This window comes from Melospiza georgiana, chromosome 6 (assembly GCF_028018845.1).
Source record: "Melospiza georgiana isolate bMelGeo1 chromosome 6, bMelGeo1.pri, whole genome shotgun sequence".
Classification (NCBI taxonomy): Eukaryota; Metazoa; Chordata; class Aves; order Passeriformes; family Passerellidae; genus Melospiza; species Melospiza georgiana.
This window is the reverse complement of record NC_080435.1, coordinates 14,699,859-14,717,842: the sequence shown is the minus strand read 5'-3', so window position 1 is coordinate 14,717,842 and position 17,984 is coordinate 14,699,859. Positions and strand designations below refer to the sequence as shown.

Genomic DNA, 17,984 nt, shown 5'->3' with positions numbered 1-17,984 from the left:
TGACACATGAGTGAGCGCTGAACAGCTCTGCTTGGCTTGTGCCTCTCCATTCTCAAGTCCCAGCCTTCTATTTCTCCAAGTGTTTTCCTGTGTTCTGGAGCACTTCTGACTTCCTCCAACAGCAGTACTTAACACCATGTCCTGGCACCTTGGGACAATGGTAGCTGTGTGTGCTTTTGCTCTGTGTATGGTCTTATCACTCTCATTTATGGGAACTGATGTAGTTGCCCACGCTGGGCACTACATCTTTGCCAATTCTTTGCAAGGATTTCACTCAATTTCACTCCTAGGCCTTAAAGCATGGAATATGAATCAGGTTTTGTTTCCCTTTGTCCATTCAGCCAATTTTTGAACAGCGTTGTAGCTTCTGGATTATTTAATATTTGTATGTGTACAGAGCAGATGTTTGTTGCCTTCATGGAAATACAAGGCTGTTTGTCAAGGGTTACACAAGTAGAACAAATGCCAAGCTGCTGAGCTGTTTCTCACTGCCAGTCTGTTTCTCTTAAGCAACAGTCTGCTAATAGAAGTTGTACAAAAGCACATGTCTACAGTACAGGAGGAAAATCTGGCCTCCTTTGTTGCATGGTGAGAGAGCACAGGCTTTCAAGTTTTGCTGGAAACTGATTGTCTGGAATTAGAAATGAGGTGGTAAATGAAGTCCTGGAGAGGGTGAACTGCAGCTTTCACTTTTTGTAGAGGTGTAACATGTTGAAGTTTGGAAATGTCTGCAAGTTCTGACTTGCATAAGCCGTGGGTTTCTCATCCATCAAGTAGCTCAGTGATATTGAGTATATGGAGCGTGTTTATGGGGAGGGTGAGGGTGGGTCATGTTTTTCAGCAAGTTCAGGTATGGTTGGTTATCTTTCCTGAGTTCTGCACATTAAAGTAGCATTTTTTAAAGTGAGACAATGAACAGTATTGACGGAATCAGGGGGCATGACTTACTTTGGGCTCTCTCACTGCTGCACTCCAAATATGTTCCTTGTAAGGGATGGGAGAAGGCATTTTCCTTTCTGAGCATAAGAAAGGGAGAATAAGGAAGGCAGTGGAGACAGTGGGCAGTAAAGTGGAGCTGAATGGCTTTCTGTGCTAATGGTCAGATTAGCAGATGAGAAGACACAACTCATTCAAGTTTTAAGGCTGTATCATGTTCTCCCTTGGGTCAGATAATTTGGCTCAAATCAATAACTGCTTTTTGCTCAAGGGTATTCAAAGATAACAGTAGAATCAGCACAGTGATAATTCTATATGGAAGGATGATATAACATTTTTGCTATGTGCTCTTCATTTGTTTCTTACAACCTAATTTTGAATGACCATCCTGTGACTTCTATCCCTTTGGTTGTGGGTGAGAAAGGGAAAAAAAAAAGGGGATTACAAGAAAAACAGTATTTTCTTTTCTCCGTGAGGTTTTTAATCAAAGGTAGCATAACCCATAGTGATGATGAAATTATTCTAATTGTTACTAAGCTGATTAAATATTTATAAAACAAGAGTTATATTTATAGCTCTTCTTTCTGGATAATGTAAATAAGTTGATGATTTAATAGCTTTTTCTTTCCTTGATGAAATAATGAGAAGTAGCATTCTTTCTGTTGACTTGGGATGTGAATGTTCTCTGAACTTCTAAATGTTAGAAACTTAAAACATTTACAGCTTGCAACAGGTTATTTAATTTTTTGGGGAATGGAGATCCAGATGAAATTTAGTGTGCTTGTTCATCTCTATTAAGATTTTAGGAGAGCTCCAGATCTCTTGAGCAGTTATGCTTTCACTGTTTTGAGTAGGCACTTCAATACCTTCTAAATTAGAAAGGTTGAAAAGACCTGCAGTATTTAAAGATTGGGGAAAAAGCTTTCTGAGAATGAGGCATAAGGAGATTTAAAAAAAATGACTCAGAAGATCAAGAGGTGAATATAATATCTAACTAATGAAGTTTAAAGAAAGGGAGAAGAAAGCTGTAACAGAGAAAGGATGGCAATTATAATTGGAAATATGAATGTTAAAATAAGGAGGTTTCAGATATTCAAAAGATGTGTGGCTTAACAATGGATGTGATCAGGCATTGAAACAAACTACTGCAAAAATCTCTGCTTTTTCTTCCTTGTCAGATACAAAAGTTGAAGCCAGATGCCTTTTTGGGAGGTGTGCTTTAGCTAACAGAGCTTTGGGTTCGCTCCAGGGGTAACTAGATGGAAGGCAGACAAGAACTGAAGGCTGGTTCTGACCCCAGAACCACTCTGGTTGCTGTGGTGTGCTGGCATAAAGTGTAGCTGAGCATCCCCAGGTGTGGGAGCTCAGTCTGTGGCCTGGACCTGATTGCCCAAGGGCTCCTGGAAAGAACCTCTGGACATGGGGCAGCCACCCTGCCTTGGCTGCCGTCCTCTGTGGGCTCCTGAGCAGCAGGCAGGTGGCTGCAGCATCCCCTGCACGTGCAGGACTTTTGATTTGTGCAATCCCAGTCAATCAGGCTTTTCAGGGAAGCACTGGGCAGGTTCTGTGGTGGAGGAGCCTGGCATGCCACTGGAGGAAACGTGTGAATCACTGGGTGGAAAAGTTGGGCGTTACCCGTGTAAGTCTTGTCAGCGCTCCAAATGTCTCCTGGCGTTGTTGGTTGGGGTATGAAGAAGGTTTTTGAGAGTACACCTGCACTGGAACAAAGTCAAGTGTACTTATTGGCAAAATGTGTTTATTTTACCAGTATAGCTTGTTTTACTTGGACAGCTCAGAGGCATGGGTGAGAGGTGACTCTAAAACGTGTGTGCAGAGCACAGGTTTCCTCAGAAGTGCTGTGTCTGCACTAGCAGCTCTTTGCTACCTTGCTGTATTGATGCAGGCAAAATACCTTCTTCAGTCAAAAGTGTGTTTTCATTGTGAAATAATCACAATATGTAAGCTGTAAAAACCATAGTGGGGACACAGCTTTTGATTTTATCTATGAGGTTAAAACAGATCAACCCAACCACAAGAAGGGGCATGCAATGCTGACTGTACCTGACAGATTTTGTCTCTCTCTATATGAATTTTAAGCTAAGTCTTGCACATTTTGTCTTGTCTTGAAAACTGCTGTCCCCCAACAAATCATTATTGGTGAAGACAAAGCAATAGCCACGTGAGGTGAAAGCTCAGAGGAGCTGTGCAGTACCTGCTTGTTGCTACCAGAGGAATCCATGCTACTGGCTGTTTAAAAGATAAAGTTTTGTCTGGGGAGGTTTGTTTTCCAGAGGACTCTGAATCCTTGGACAGTGAAGCATAGTTACTCCTCCATTTTCTTTGGGCTGGGAAGTGAACATCTTCCTTTAACCCTAGACCTTCCCTCTTGCATCAGGCACACAAAAAGGATTTTGTGGGCTGTGGAGAGGCCTGGGGTTACAGGGCACTGGGTGTCTGTCCCTGCCTGGGCTGGCAGCAGGATGTGACTTCTCACTGGTATTACTTCTGTCTGTGCTGTGTTTTGATATGCACCCACACTGTGATGGGTATGAATACTGACTTCAGCTAGGTGGGTCTTTTTTCATTTTCTTTATGAATTTATTCATAGGAAAAGACAAGAAACAACATCCCTCATACAAGAATCACTATACAAGCACAATAGCTCTGGTTAGGTTCCAAATATGCATGAACACCTTGCACATGCAAACAAAGCAAAGCCTAATTTGTAGAATAAAATATTTTACTACTTTCAGAAACAGCAGTAGCGATGTTTTGAATATTGTGTCATTAAAAGCAACAAGTATATTGTTTTATGATAAAAGAATTATTTTTTAAAATTTCATTTAGTTGACCATTTGTTCTTTGTATAAAAATGGAGCATGTATTGGGGAGAAAATAAGGAATTTATTTTACCCTGTAGAGTTAGTGACAATACCATGCCCTTTTTGTTCTAACACTAAGCCTGTAGGGGAACATTTGGGAGCAGAATATATTCTGTCTTTTAGCACCCTTCAGGCCAAGAAATGAAAAACTGAATTCCAACATATAATCAGTCAGATGCTTGAATGTGGACTCAGTATACCAAGGTTAGTTTTTGAGCTGCTTAATTCTTAGCTGTTGTGTCTTTTCTTTTAATGTGAGTTGCTCAGGTGTGGAATTGGCTGGCTTTTTGTCAGAGATATGTCTAGAATTAAAGTTATATAAGGCTGTATCTGTTCAGAGGAAATTTACATGGTTCATACTTCTGGTCAACATTAGAAGAGCTTGTAAAGTTTTGATGATATTTGCAATAATCTGCTATGTTTTAGTTTTGCTGCTTCTGGTTAGCAGCAAACCAGTTAGCAGCGATCCTATTAATACATCCTATTTATGCTTTTTGTCAGCTGTGCACACATTCATTTTGTCAAAACATCAGGACAATCCTTGACACACTTCTTCTGTTCAATACACATTTAGAAGTGAATTCTTTTACAGAAGTTTTAAGGTTTATTTTTTAAATCAGCATGCCAGTACAAAAAGTTTAGGCAACTGTGGTAAAGACAAGGAAAAATAACGGTGAAGAAAGCTGAAGGGGAAAATTTAATATCTGTTTCATAACATTAATAAAAATAAAGCTACTGTAATGAAAAATAGCTGTTCCTTTACTAAAGACAATGAAAAGATTGATGGTGCTGCCCAAGTCCGGGTGTGTACGTGTTTATGTAATGTGGGAAAAATTTTCTAACAAACTAAGAATAGTGGTTACACGTTTGCCCTCTTGGTAGTATTCTAGTCATGATGCAATTCTCAGCAAAATGCACTATAATTATACAGGGAAGTTGCTATTTGCATAGTAGAACACTGTGTATTTTCCCCAGTTTCAAACAATTTTTAGAGCAGAACGTTGAAAGGGAAAGGTTCACCTACGGTGTGTTGGAGCACATCTCCTTGATGCACATAGTGTTCCTTCAAAGTGCAGAAGCAGCTCAAGATGCAGGGTGAATACATCTCCTAGTGTTCACTTTCCCCTCCCCAGTGAGAAGCCTAGAAAAATGTGAAAATACTTTAAAGTACTGTTATCACTGAATTTAGGTATAATTTATATATATTTATGTATATATGTATCTCCTTTACCTGCCTGTACATCCTGGCAGTAACACTGGAGCTTTTGTGCCTCTTCCTAGTCATGAAGCAGTTTTCATCAGACATTTCCAAAAGATGTCTTTGCTATGTTCACAGTAATGGTATTTCTCAGTTAAATAGGAATTACAGTAGTTTGACATAATTACCCATTGATCCCTGTAGTCTCAGTACATATTGGTATTGACAAAGTCCTGAAAGCAAGTAGTTTAGGAAAAGTATGCAAAGCAAGAAATGCAAAATGTAGATTATAGTAATCTCTTTGGTTTTGGCTGTAGAACTGGGGAAGAGACTTATTTGGCAAAGTTCATACAGAATAGTCTTGGTAGACACAGTGTTATCCTGTCCTCAGTTTCTGTCCAGTACCTTAAGTGTGACTTTTCTTTTGTCTGAAGGCAGGCAAGGCTAATTTTCTTACTGCATTACTAAAACATGACAAATGGCAATCTTGTCTAACCAGAACAGCGAAGCTTTTCTGTCAGCCAGCGCTTTTGTTTCCTAGTAAATAAACATTCATTCAGGTGTTGTAATGGACTATGGGGGGAAAGGTGAAAATGTAGCCATGGAACAAATTCTAGGCAAAATGGAGATTCAAAGGAAGACAGCATCAGAAAAGCCTCCTATACACCAGTATTGCTCAATGACAGATGTGTGCTTAAGGTGTTAATTTAAACCCCTGTCTCTCCATGACTGGCTTAAACTGAGGGATATTCCATTGTATATTCTAACTTCTTCCTTGATCAGGTGAGAGTTGGGTTGATTTCCTTTATTTTATGTTGTTTCAGCAGTGCAAGCCTGTCACAGTAATAAATACTTGTGTCATGTAGAGTGATAATTTAACTGAAGTTTGGAAGGCAATTCTGTTATAAGTAGACCCTTTCATGACCTCTGTAAGCTTCCAGGAGGTTCACTTTAAGAAACAGCTCTCAAATATTCTGAGCCTAAAATGGAAACCTCTGATGGTTTGAGATAATTCAAGTACTTCTGTTTTGTATTATCTTTGTATAAAGAAGTGATGTTTTTGACAATTTTTCCCCTTTTTGGTGGTCTACTGCCATGATTTCCCTCAGTGGCTTAGCTTGCTTTTGGAGAAATGTTAGTTAGAAACAATGAACATGATACAACCCAACAGTCCTGTGTACACAAGCTTTTTTTATTCTACCAGCTCCTCATTAAACTAGGCCAGTGCACTTCCAGAATACATTAGTGCAGAGCCTGAAAAAACATTTATGGCAGCTTTAACCTTATATTGTATTATTCTGCCACTCTTTGTCCAAATCTGTCCAGAATTTATAGGAGAGGGTTGGTCTCAAGGCCATATATTATCATGTTGGGTTTTGTAAAATGCTGGAAGTTCTATATCATCAAAGTATTCAAATCAAATGGGTAAGTGAATAGCTTCAAAGCCATTTTCTTCTTCAGAAAATCAGAGCATTAAAACTTCAGGCTGTATTTGTGTAAGAAGTTTTAGGAAAACACCAAGCAAGCTACTCATGCTATGCAGTTTTGTGTGACTATAGCTACATAAGTATTTATGTCCCACATGCTCTCTTGCAGACACAGCCAAGACTCTGCTGTGAGGGTGTTACAGGTTCTCATGTACAAGGTTTTTAATATAACCAAGTGTCCGGAATTGTCCTAGAAAACATCAGGGTTTTTTCCCCCAGTAAATTTGCACATCTCTCATTCAGCATGCTGAATAAGAATTGTAAATGTTTTCAAATGGCTTGAAATACTTAGCAGTGTTTGAGGTTTGAGGATTCCTCAAAGGCAAGATCTTCACGCTTTTACTTCCACAACTGTTTTGAAACAGCAGCAGTGAAACTTGAGCTGTGCCAAAGCTGGGGTGTGTGTGCATGTGTGTGTGTGGATCCCAGTGATCCCAGTGTCTATGTCCAGCACTCACCTTGGCTGGCAGGCTGATCCCAGTGTCCATGTCCAGCACACACCTTGGCTGGCAGGCTGATCAGTCCATGTCCAGCACTCACCTTGGTTGCAGGCTGGCCAAACAGGTTTTACTGGCAGGTGGCCCCTCCTCCGGGCTGAGCTGCCCAGCACAAACACTGCTGGTACTCAGCCTTTGCTGAGCGCCGGCTGGAACCTTCTTCCCCACAATCATAAATCTGAACTATTTCAGCTTGTAGCTCAGGAACTTTATGACATTGTTTATGTGGCTAAATCTGTGCTCTGGGCCTGAGCAGTGTTAAGAAATCAAATTAGCTTGGATGAGGCATCTCGGTGTTGAGTATGGAATGCAAATTTGCACTGGTCTGGGCGTGAAGCAAGTTAATTTTGTGACGTCTGGATTTTGTGGTCCTGCTCTTCAGAAGTTGTAGCTAAGGAGTTATTCTGCAAATGCCAGGAATTACAACAAATAGTTTCTCATTACATAATGTAAGTTGTGTGTGTTATATTTTGTAATGCATGCCTGGGGAAAAATCTCATAGAATAAATTTCATGCTTATTTCATGAATTGTTTTTTCCTTGTGCTGTCATCTAAATGTGGCATTACCAGATAAAATAATTTACTGGACTGAAATGAAGCCATTCTTAGCACCAAAAAGGAGGGAAACTTTTATTTCCTTTGTGTCTCTCCATCTGTCTGGGAAAACTGTGCAAGTTCACTCCCAGCATCTCCCTTTTTTCCTTCTGTGCCTTTCCCACCCAAGTATAGATAGTCCTGACCAATAACACTGCTGGCACAGATACCCTCCTTTCCTGTGCTGATTACACCTTTGACTCCTTAGCCCAGAGTTTTGTGCCAATTTGCAATTAGGAGTTAATTTTCCATGCCATATTTACCCAAGTCTGTAGAAACAGTAGTTGTCTTGTAAAACTTACAGGGAGAGTTCTGTATATATGTAGCAAGTAGTTCTGAATATGTTAAACAATCCCTGGGGAGAATGTTTTAGCCAAGTTTTAGAAGTTTTACCTCTTTATATGAAGCTTGAGGTTCAGTGTATTTGGGGGAGGAAAAGAAAGAACAGAAGTCTTTCATTTTAGCTTTTCTGTATCAAATGCATATTGCATTAATGCCTCCCTGGAGTGAAGCCTAGCTAAACTTTAAAATTAGGGCAAGAAAAAAAAAAGGAATGGTAATGTGTGAGATGAAATTGTCACTTGTTTTATCTCTGGGAAGGAACTAACAGCAGCTGCAATGGTAGAAATTCAGCATCTCAATCCTTACAGTGTGCTGTAAGAACCTGTGCAGCCCCTCGGCAGGTACTCTGCTTAATAAGGTTTCTTCCTTTGACTTGCTTGGTGAGATCCATGTGTTGAAAGACATTTTTGGGCACTCAAAAGGGTAAATGCATTAGCTTCACTGTCACACCTTCAGTCATTTGTGTTTTCTTCTCACCCTTTTCCCCACCGAAAGAACAAAAGGGATTTCACCCTTGCTGACACAGATGTTGTGTGTCACTCCAGCCCCAGTGTCACCTGCAGCTATTACTAGGCTTTTGCTAAGCACATTTTGTCTCTGTGGAAGACAGTTTATGAGGGTGATGGATTTGAGCTCTTTATTTGCAAATATTTTCCAGTTTATTGTTCCTGTATGTAGCAGCTCTGAGTACATTGTTTTGCAAATTGGGACGAGGGAACCGCTCTGCCTTCTGGGGCTGTGCCATGGTGGTGTTTAACTCCACTGGAATGAACTCTGTAGGAAAAGTACTGTACAGGGCCTGCTTTATCCTCACTGAAACTGGCTGCTGTAGGATGGTGTACAACAACTTAGTACATAAAGCAAAGAACCTTTGCAGTTGAAAGCAGGGGAAGCTTTAAGCAGAATGAAGTAACATTAGAACTTGCCTAGGATTCAGAATAACTCCTAATAACAGAAATTATTTTTATATATAGTGATAAGTTTTCAGGGTTTCTACAAACTGATGTCTGAATCTGATGTTTCACTCCAACTCCATGGCAATTCCTTGATTCAGAATCTACTTGCCACAAACTTGCCTGAACAGCTGCACAGTGCAACAGTCCTTTCAGTGTGTGTTTTCACAGGGCTTCTGTCATTTTAGGTGGGCTGACTCAGGAGGACTGGCTGAAATGCAGGTGGTAAAAATGAACTCTTTGCTCTATTTCAGATTACCTCTTCATGTAGAGTCTGAGTGTGATCATCCCATCCTTTATTTATAGTGCTCAGGTATTAGTTCAGTGCTGGTAGAGTTGAGTATCTCTTGTAGAGCTGCTTTTATTGCTGCTTCCTTCAACACATTCACGTTCTTCATCTCTCATCCATACACACTTGCTGAGCCTGGCTTAACTTGACATTTGGGATTTTAGAATAATAGATGCACCTACACACTTGTCAGAAATACAATATCTTTGAGATCACGATTTCTCTGTTCAGTACATACAGCAGCACTCTTTCCTTTTCCTTTGCTCTTTTTTTTTTTAACTAAGTAAAGTGGTATTTGATGAACCCTTGCTGCTTCTCATTTTGTGCATCCCCTCCAAAAAGCCTTAGTATAAATTTTTTTTTTGCATTCCCAATGGAGCTTTACTGATATTTTGAGCTGATTTGCTTTTCTTGCTGCAAATGGTTGTTTCTCATGTTATGGATGAGGTGAGAATATTTTGAACCCTTTTTTTCTCTCTGCCTGCTCTAGAAAAAACACCCCATAGTATTGATGAAGCCAAAGATGATTGCAGGATAGACACTGACTTGTCATTATTTTCAGAGTTTTCAGTAAAGCAGCAAATGTAGGCACCTTGTAACTTACAAATGTGCTGCTTTTAAGCTCAGTCTTTTATGCACAAACTTTCTGCACTGTGTGTGGCCAGGAGGACCTATTATTGCTCCTGCTATTATCTCAAAAGTGGAGCTGAACACGTACCTTTAAAATCTATTTTCCCTTCACTCTGACCATTCCACACTGCTTTCTGAGACGGAGACAACTTGTCTTCAGGCTGTCTTCTTTCCCAAATCCATGCCTGTAGTGCTGATACTGAGCAGAGCTGCTTGTGCCATCTGCTGCTGTGTGAGGATGACAAAATGGAGAGCAAATGTAATCTCGTATAAACACAGCTTAGAGGCAAGCTAAAGGATAAAATGTTCTCATTGCTGATTTTCAGTGATTCCAGACACCTGGGAGTACCCTGTGAGGTAACTGGAAAGGGTATTTGGCTAGGTGGTATCAGGGCACACTAAAGTCAAAATGAGCTTGCAAATTTGAAATGTTATATGTCAGACAGGGACACACAATAAAATTAAGCTTAATTTAAAACAGGACTTTGCAGTCTGATGCTACAAGGCTTCATTTCTATGCATATAAATGCTGAATTGTACCTTTCTTTTTTTTCCCCCTCGGCGTTGTTTGTTTGTCTGGGTTGAATACAACTCCCTTTCTTTGCGAACCTCCAAGTACCAGAATATATCCCTGTGGTGGCTGCTTTACATGTACTTTTTATGGAATGGTAAAAGGGGCAAATAAGTATATAATGGTTAACTGCTGCTTATAACAACATTATAAATACAAAGCATTATTCATAAAATGTATAAATATTCCTTGCCTTGGTAGGTGGGATCAGTGTAGAAAGCTTTCCATCAGTGTGTTGCTAGCACATGTAGTCATGGTGTAAGTGAGGAGAAATGGGGCTCCCCTCATCCCAATGCCCTGCTGTGCCCTTCCTCTGTGCCTCTGGTGATGTCACTGCTTTGCTGATGTGTCTGTAGATCCAATACAAGCCGTGAAGCTGTTTGTAGGTCCATTCACAGGCATTCCTCTTAACGTTTAGTGATGATTTCAATACACAACGCTGCCTGTCTGGTGGGAAAGGCACTTGCTAGAAGCATTCTCCGGTGCTGAAGCACACTTGGGCTAAGGTGCAACAGTTGTTACGTGCAGAGGATGTTGAGGAAGCAAGTGAAAGAGGCTTCTGATGAATGTAAATAGGCAGGATTTCTGATGGCTGCAGACACACCCTTAAGGAAGTGTAGATAGGCATCCTTCCGAACATGCACAGGTGGAGATCAGACCAGCAGCTGTGTTCAAATAAACACTCCTTGTAGATGGAGTACTCTCCTTTCTGGACGAAGCAGCTCTCAAATAAACCCATTTGTGTGTTCTAAGTCTCGTGAAAAGTTGTAAGAATCTGTACTGCACGTGTGGTTTAAATTATTTATGTTGGTGCCATTTAAATAAAGTGTGCGTGCCTAAGTTGTGCTTCCTATAATAATGTGATTTTTATTATTTTGAAGCATTTAAAATTGATTTAGAGATGCTGGGTTTTCCCACAACTTGTATGAAATCTGTATTACAGGTAAACTGTAGCATGTAGTCGATCAAAACAGAGGATACTGCTTGAATAGAGGAAAACTGATAGGTGCCACAGAGACATGTGGTTGAGAAAAGGGAAAGAAAAGTGCTGAGCTGATGTGGAAGCTAGCAGAAGAGAGAAATAAGCCATTTATTTGCACCCAAGTAAAAAGTGATCAGGTTTGAAAGTTGTGTTTCAGTCAATATTTTGGTTTTACCAGAAGAGGATCAGTTCCTAACCTGCATGAGATCACTGAACCTCCATCTCTGAAGAGCCACTGTTTTGCAGTCAGAGTCACAGAGAGGCTAACTTTCCTAATACAACTGTAATGCCACAGAGCTGTATTTATTTTGGTTTTACTCCTGGATTTTTTCTTTAATTTACTTTGGATAGACAGACTTTTATTAAAACTTAAGCTGCTTTGTATCACAGGCTTGTTGTTTTTAAGGTGGTTCTTTAAAAAACTAAATTCTCTCTGCAGATTTCACTGGTGGACAAAGCAAGGGCAGGTGCCCATCCTCCATTTGCCAGTACTCTTGCTTCGTCATGTTACTGTCACAAGTTGCTCTTACTTGGGGAAAAGGTTGATAGAGCATCAGATTTTTTGCAGGTTGGATTATCTCCTGTATGAAGTGCCAGGATTCAGTGTGGAAAACCGAGCTGTGCTCAGCTGCAGGCTTCCTATGTGCTATCAGTGAGGTCATTAAAACTCCATCTTAAGTGGATTGCTTGTACAGTGGGAATCAAAATACCTCCTGCTTCACAAGGGTGAGGAGGCCTAACTTGGACATGGAACTAAAAGCGCATAGCTGACCAACACCCCTGCCTGGGTAGATGCTTTGGGACTGAGCAGCAGCACACAGTTCCTTCAGGTTGCATCACGGGGCTGCGGTTTCTGGGGTTTGTGCAAACAGCAGCCACATTCCAGCCTGCTTTGACCAGGTGATGCCAGGCTGGTGGCAGCAGCAGTGTCACCGTTTGTGCTCAGCTGAATTCAACAAGCCTGTTTGCCCTCTGTTCACAGGGCAAGATGCCTGTTCAGTAGGCAAACTGGAACACTTGGCTGTACCCTGAATGGGGAATTGCCCCTTCCGATTACAGCCAATCTTGGAGGTGCACATAAAATGGCAAACCCATTGTTTTCTCTGAGATGTCCTGGGCCAGGCTTCAGTGTGTCAGAATAAGTCATGTACTCAAGACTTTCTGTTCTAGGTCACATTATGCCGCACCTGTCACATTTTTTGTTGTGATCTGGCTCTAAATGCTACATCTGCAACCAGTGGGCACAGCTGCCTGTCCAAAATGGGCATGGACTGGTGGTTACATGGCATGGCTAAGGAGCTGGACCTACACTGCCTTTCTAAGATCTGTTAGGAAAACACATGGCCAAATGGTTTATCCAGGCAAAAGTGAAGGTGGGTCACAATGGACCTTGTGTTTGGGGACACTGCTTAATCAGTCATCCTCTGAGGACCATTACCCAAGTGCTTTGCTCTTAACTCTGGTCACAATGGCAAGTCATCTCTTGCTGTTTATCGCTTCTTCTTCACCAACTCTGTTGGGTGCCATGCACTATGTAAGACTGTCTGTAGCTCTAGTAGCCCAGGCCCTTGCAAGCCACACAGAGTCCTGAGAGCAGTGCAGAACCTTGCTGACAAAAGGCGTCTTTATTCCCGTTTCCCACGGGGAGTCCAGCCTGGCCCCACTGCGGACGGGGCCCGTAGCGCAGACAGCAAAGCGGAACGTTTGCCCCGTGTCCTGCTCCGTCAGGCACCGTCCTGCTTTGCCTTGCTTATTCTCCGGCTGCCAAAAAGGGGGGCGGAGGATTGCATCGCCGGTGCCGGTGCTGGTGCTGGTGCTGGGCAGCCGCGCTGTCCGTGCCGGCGCTGCCCCGGGTTGTGTAACGCGGCCGGGCCGCGCTGCCCCTGCGGCCGCAGCGCCGCGGGGCGCGGGGGTGGCGCCGGGCCCTGCTCGGGCCGGTTCGGGGCCGGGCGGAGCAGCCGCGGCACCGCCCGCCCCCAGCGCCATTGGCGGGGCCGGCCCGGCGGGGGCGGGCGGCCGGGACGGCGGCGGGGAGCCCGGGCCGAGCGAGCCGCGATCGCCGCTCCGCACCGCCGTACCATGGTGGGGGATCACTGCAGCCTCCCCGGTGAACGGCCCGTGCTCGCCCAGAGTCCCAAGCCCGGATTAAGCTGCAAGATGGTCCTGCAGGCGGTGGGCAAAGTGCTGAGGTAAGCACGGGTCCGGCCGCGGCGCCGGGCAGGGCAGGGCGGCTGCCCACGGGCATCCCGGCACAGGAGGGAGCTGGAGCCGGAGTGGAAACTCCGGCCGGGCCACGGGCGCTGCTGAGCCCCGCTCCTCTCCGGAGGAAGGAGGGAGGCTGCTTTTGGCTCCCTCTGGATCTTGAGTGGCCATCGGGGAGGCTGGAAGTTGGAGTGCAGTAAGCGCTCGGAGGGGAACATTTGTTCACCCTTAATACGGCAGTCGGGTTTTGTTTGCGCTTTCATGAGAACTGAGTTTCCAGGACGTAATCAGACAATGAAGGTCCTGGCTTGCCTGAAAAAGGAGTCTGACCAAGATGCTACATATGCTTTGGCAAGTCCTCTACAGAAATGTTGTAAGATGAGGGGGAAAAATTGCTCATGCAGCTCACAAGGGCTTGTGTGAACACTGAGACGTGGATGACTACTGAGACCAAAACCAGACTCTTTGGCAAAGGATATGCAGTAATTTGATTCGGAGGAGTTCTGACCCGTTCTGGCTGGTATGGAAAAACGTCACCACAAATATTAGGATTAGGAGCGTCGTTCTTCAACAACTGTAGCTTTTTTTTTTTTTTTGGTTGTATTCAGATATTTTTCTGGAATCTGTGGAGAGTTGAAGTGCTGCTCCAAAAAGGAGCCTTGTTCCTCCAGCATAACTTTATTTGGCAAGCTTTCGGGTTCGTCCCCGTTTCCTACTGTCTGTTGCCAATTGTTAAATGTTTGTCAACAGAAACATTATCCCTCTCTTCCTCTGTTGACTCATGTCTCTCCCCAAGCGAGTTTAAGAGAGCCATTTATTAAAGCAGAATGTTCTGATCACAAAGCGGCTGAGCTCTGGCGGGGGCTTCAGCTAGAGGAGTTCGCTGAGCTTGAAGCAGCCTTGGTGGGAACAGCTGCTTAGATTTGCTCTTTAAAAAGTCCCATACTGCAGTGGGGTTTTTTTTCCCTGTTAAAAATACTTTCCCGTAGAAAACATTAATTTTAAAAATCGAGGTTTCTCTTTCAGCTTTTTAATAAGTTTAACGCCCCTTCTTTGCATTTTTGGGGTGCAGCGTGTCTATAATTCAATATGGTGTTACACAGCTGGTCATATCATAAAATCCTTTGGCCAGCGACTTGCTATTCATGATGTGAACCTTTTGAAGTTTTTGGTAGCTGTTCTATTGGCAACACTCCCAGATGTAAATAGATGGGTGCCTCTGTAGGGAGGAATTGCCAAACCTTTTGTTGAGCATCTATGGCTGTTTATTTTAAACTATAGGTAAGTTCCTATAGGTAAGTTCCTGTGACTTACAAGTGAAACATATATTTTTAATTTGTTCAGTGCATGATTTTTAAAAAATGGAACATTAATCTCAACCTTTCTCCTCCCCCTGGAGTACGTGCAGAAATTGTGCATAGTTCTGCTTTTCTTCTCAGATTGATTTTCGATGTGTACTATAAAACTGTTGTGAAAGCAGGAAAATATTGTCACACATTGTGATATGTTTTGGACTAATGAATTAATAGCATAACTTTAATTTGTTGAGCTGTTGAGCTAGATGGGAGTGATTACTGTTTTGCAAATGTTCTTTTAATGTGTCCTTTTGTTCTGGGTTATCTCCTTTTGCTTGTGGTTAGAGAGAAATGTGAAATCACAAAAACTTTATTTAGATGCCATACTGGTTCTCTTCTTTCTTCTCTAGAATCTGCTTCAGATGCCTTATCTCACCTTAGGTGTTTCACGTCATCTTGCTTTGTTCTGTAAAATATAAACTCATCCTGTTCTGTAAAGAACTCAGGCAGTGTGAAAGGATGGGCACTGGTGAGGAGCCGGGTAAATACTACATCCAGTCAAAGGTTCCTTATTGCAGAAATGGGATATTAGTGTGAGCCCTGTCAGTGATGGGGGAAGAAGGAGCCACGTGGGACCTCCTTTAGGCCAAAAATGTGTCTTGTTGGTGACAGCTGGGATGGGATTTCTCTGAACAGAGGCACCCACAGCTGAGCTTTGTCCACTTTATTGTTGGTAGAAAAGAATAGGGACCTTAAAAGTCCTGTGTCTGAATGCAGAGGTGCAGTGCCTGCAATGATAGAGTGACCACCTGGCGTGGTTATACGAAAGTTGTAGTGATAAGAAGTTAAATGAGATGTATTCCAAATTACTGTGATATCTTGCTATCTTTCAGAGGAAATATATCAAATACCACTTCTAAGCTTGGCCACCTGGAACTGCTGATGGAGTTTTTTGCAGTCTATACAATGCTAAACTCTGTATGGAGTAATTTTGGTTCTGTTGATCAGGCCATCGCCAGTGGCTTGGTGATGAGATCCAAGGATATCTTGCTTGTGCACAACCTGGTGTTATGAGAAGCCCCCACTGCATTTTAGGCCATTTTCTCAGGCCTAACTGGGAACTGTCATGATCACAGTTTCCTCCCAGCCTTCCACAGCCTGCCAAGGAATTGCAGAAATTCACAGAGGACAAGGGATAGAATGCCTGCGTTCTCTCTAAACTGCCTCCACTCCCGTCCCTCTCCTGCTTGTGAATTTTAAATCTCAGGTGTTCTTGTGCAGTAGTTGATCAGTTTGATTTCCTGCATAGCAGATTTGTTGTGTTATTTACTCTGAGTGTGAGTAGTTAGAGCTAACACTCAAAGCTTTTAACACACAAGTTGCTCTCATTAGTAGGTCCAGCTCCTCCTGCCTGCTGGGTGCTGTGTGTGCCAGTAACAGCTGCCAGAAGAGGAATCAATACACCGCGGAAACGAGGAGGGAGGTGTGAGGAAGCACAGAGACTTCATGAGAAGAGCAGTCCCGAGAACCTGAGAAGAGTTTAAAAGAGCGTGGGGGAAAGACAGCTGAACCAGAAAGGGGGAAAAAATGTAACAAAAGCAACAGATGTGTTCTCAGTCTTTCTAATTAATGTTTTATGAAAGCCACGGTTAGGTTTATTGCTCTTTTAAATTATTTGTGATTCAGCTTTGAAGAACTCTAGGGATGCTTGTATCTTTCATCATATTGGTTAGTAAACTGTGTTTAACACTTCAGGGATGGGACCAAGGCTGTGCACTTGTAATGATTAAAAAAAATTGAGAGACCAGTAGAAAAGTGTCATCTCCCCTTTAAATTAGTCACAGCATAGCTGAGAAGTCCCATAACATGGTGATTAATTAGGGCTGTTTAATTTCATGTCACTTCATATGTTTTTGAAATATGTTAATGTAATTTTTCTCCTTTTCTGTAATGAATTGTGCTGTTATTTAGCCCATAATTAGAGAGGAAGAAAAACCTAAAATGGGTCCAGTTTTTCTGTTTTTTGTTATTTTGATTTCTTTGAGTTCGTGGTTCTTGAGAGACATGGAAGGAGAAAGGGTGAAGGGTATCATGTCAAAACTTAGAATATTATTCTGTTTTTTAGCATTATTTCATTAATTGTCCGAGTTTCTTGTGGCACCATGGATTCCTGTCAGCTTCCTTGCAGAGGTCTGCGTTTTACTGGCCTCAAGGAGCACAAGAGGAAAGAAGGCTCAGGTTCCTGGCCTCTCTCCCATTTTTGGTCCCAGTGGGTAACAGAGCCAGCCTTAAGCATTTTTCAGAGCCACACGCTGCTGAGTTCGGGACAAAATGTTCACTGCCTGTGCCAGTGCCTGAGTCCTGGTGCAGATGCTCAGTGTGTTTGCAGAGCTGTGACACTTTGGGTCCTGTGCTGGCAGTTTTCAGAGGCTGTTCCCCATGCAGCTTCCTAGTCTGTGTGTTTCCTTTTAGGTCTCCAGTGGAACTGAGTCCCTCTGGGTAGTTGACTTTTAATCAGAGATACAGTGGTAGGAAAGAGGAATGATGCAGGCTACAGAGTTGTGATGTCACTGTGTAACATCTTTTGATAAATTACAGTATGGTTTATATGTACACACTGTCCTGGAAAGTGTGGAAATGGAGAACTTAAACCTCCCCTTTCTCATAAGAGCCTCCCTTTTTACAGCATTGTACAGGCATTGATTTGGATACCAACTAAAAATAGAACAACCAATCCCACTCTTTTTTGGGTAAGCGCTTTTCAAGAGTGTAGTTACTTGTCTTCAGTGATAGGGTGATAATGATTGTTTCATTTGGATAAATTAGCAAGTTTGAGTTGGCATTCTGGATGCTGCTATGTATTTTTATAGCTAGCACTCAAAAGCTTTTGAAAAATTAAATTCCTTCTCTATTTCTCAATTCATAGCAAGATGAGGAAGAAACCAGCTCGATTTTGACATTGTATTTTGGCTTTTAGGTAATCATGCAAGGCTGTCTTGTAGTGTTCATGAACTGGGACATGGATGGGTAGGAGCAGAGAAGCTTCTCCTCTGCTGCCTGGACACCCGTGGCTGAAGGCAGCTGTTGTCGGTGACGCTTGTGTGTATCAGCAGGACTAAAGCAAAT

At 42.5% G+C, this 17,984-nt stretch overlaps 1 protein-coding gene across 2 annotated transcripts in view; it reads left to right on the top strand.

The window, feature by feature from the left end:
- MOB2 (MOB kinase activator 2) overlaps positions 1-17,984 on the top strand; it is a 109,022-nt gene that overhangs the window by 65,940 nt on the left and 25,098 nt on the right. The window contains exon 1 of one of the 2 annotated variants that reach the window (XM_058027056.1): positions 13,403-13,550. The exons of the other annotated variant lie outside the window; for it this stretch is intronic. Coding sequence (XP_057883039.1) covers positions 13,441-13,550 — 110 coding nt within the window. The 5' untranslated portion in view covers positions 13,403-13,440. Of the gene's footprint in view, positions 1-13,402; positions 13,551-17,984 lie in introns of those variants that run through there. 2 annotated transcript variants of the gene reach the window in all.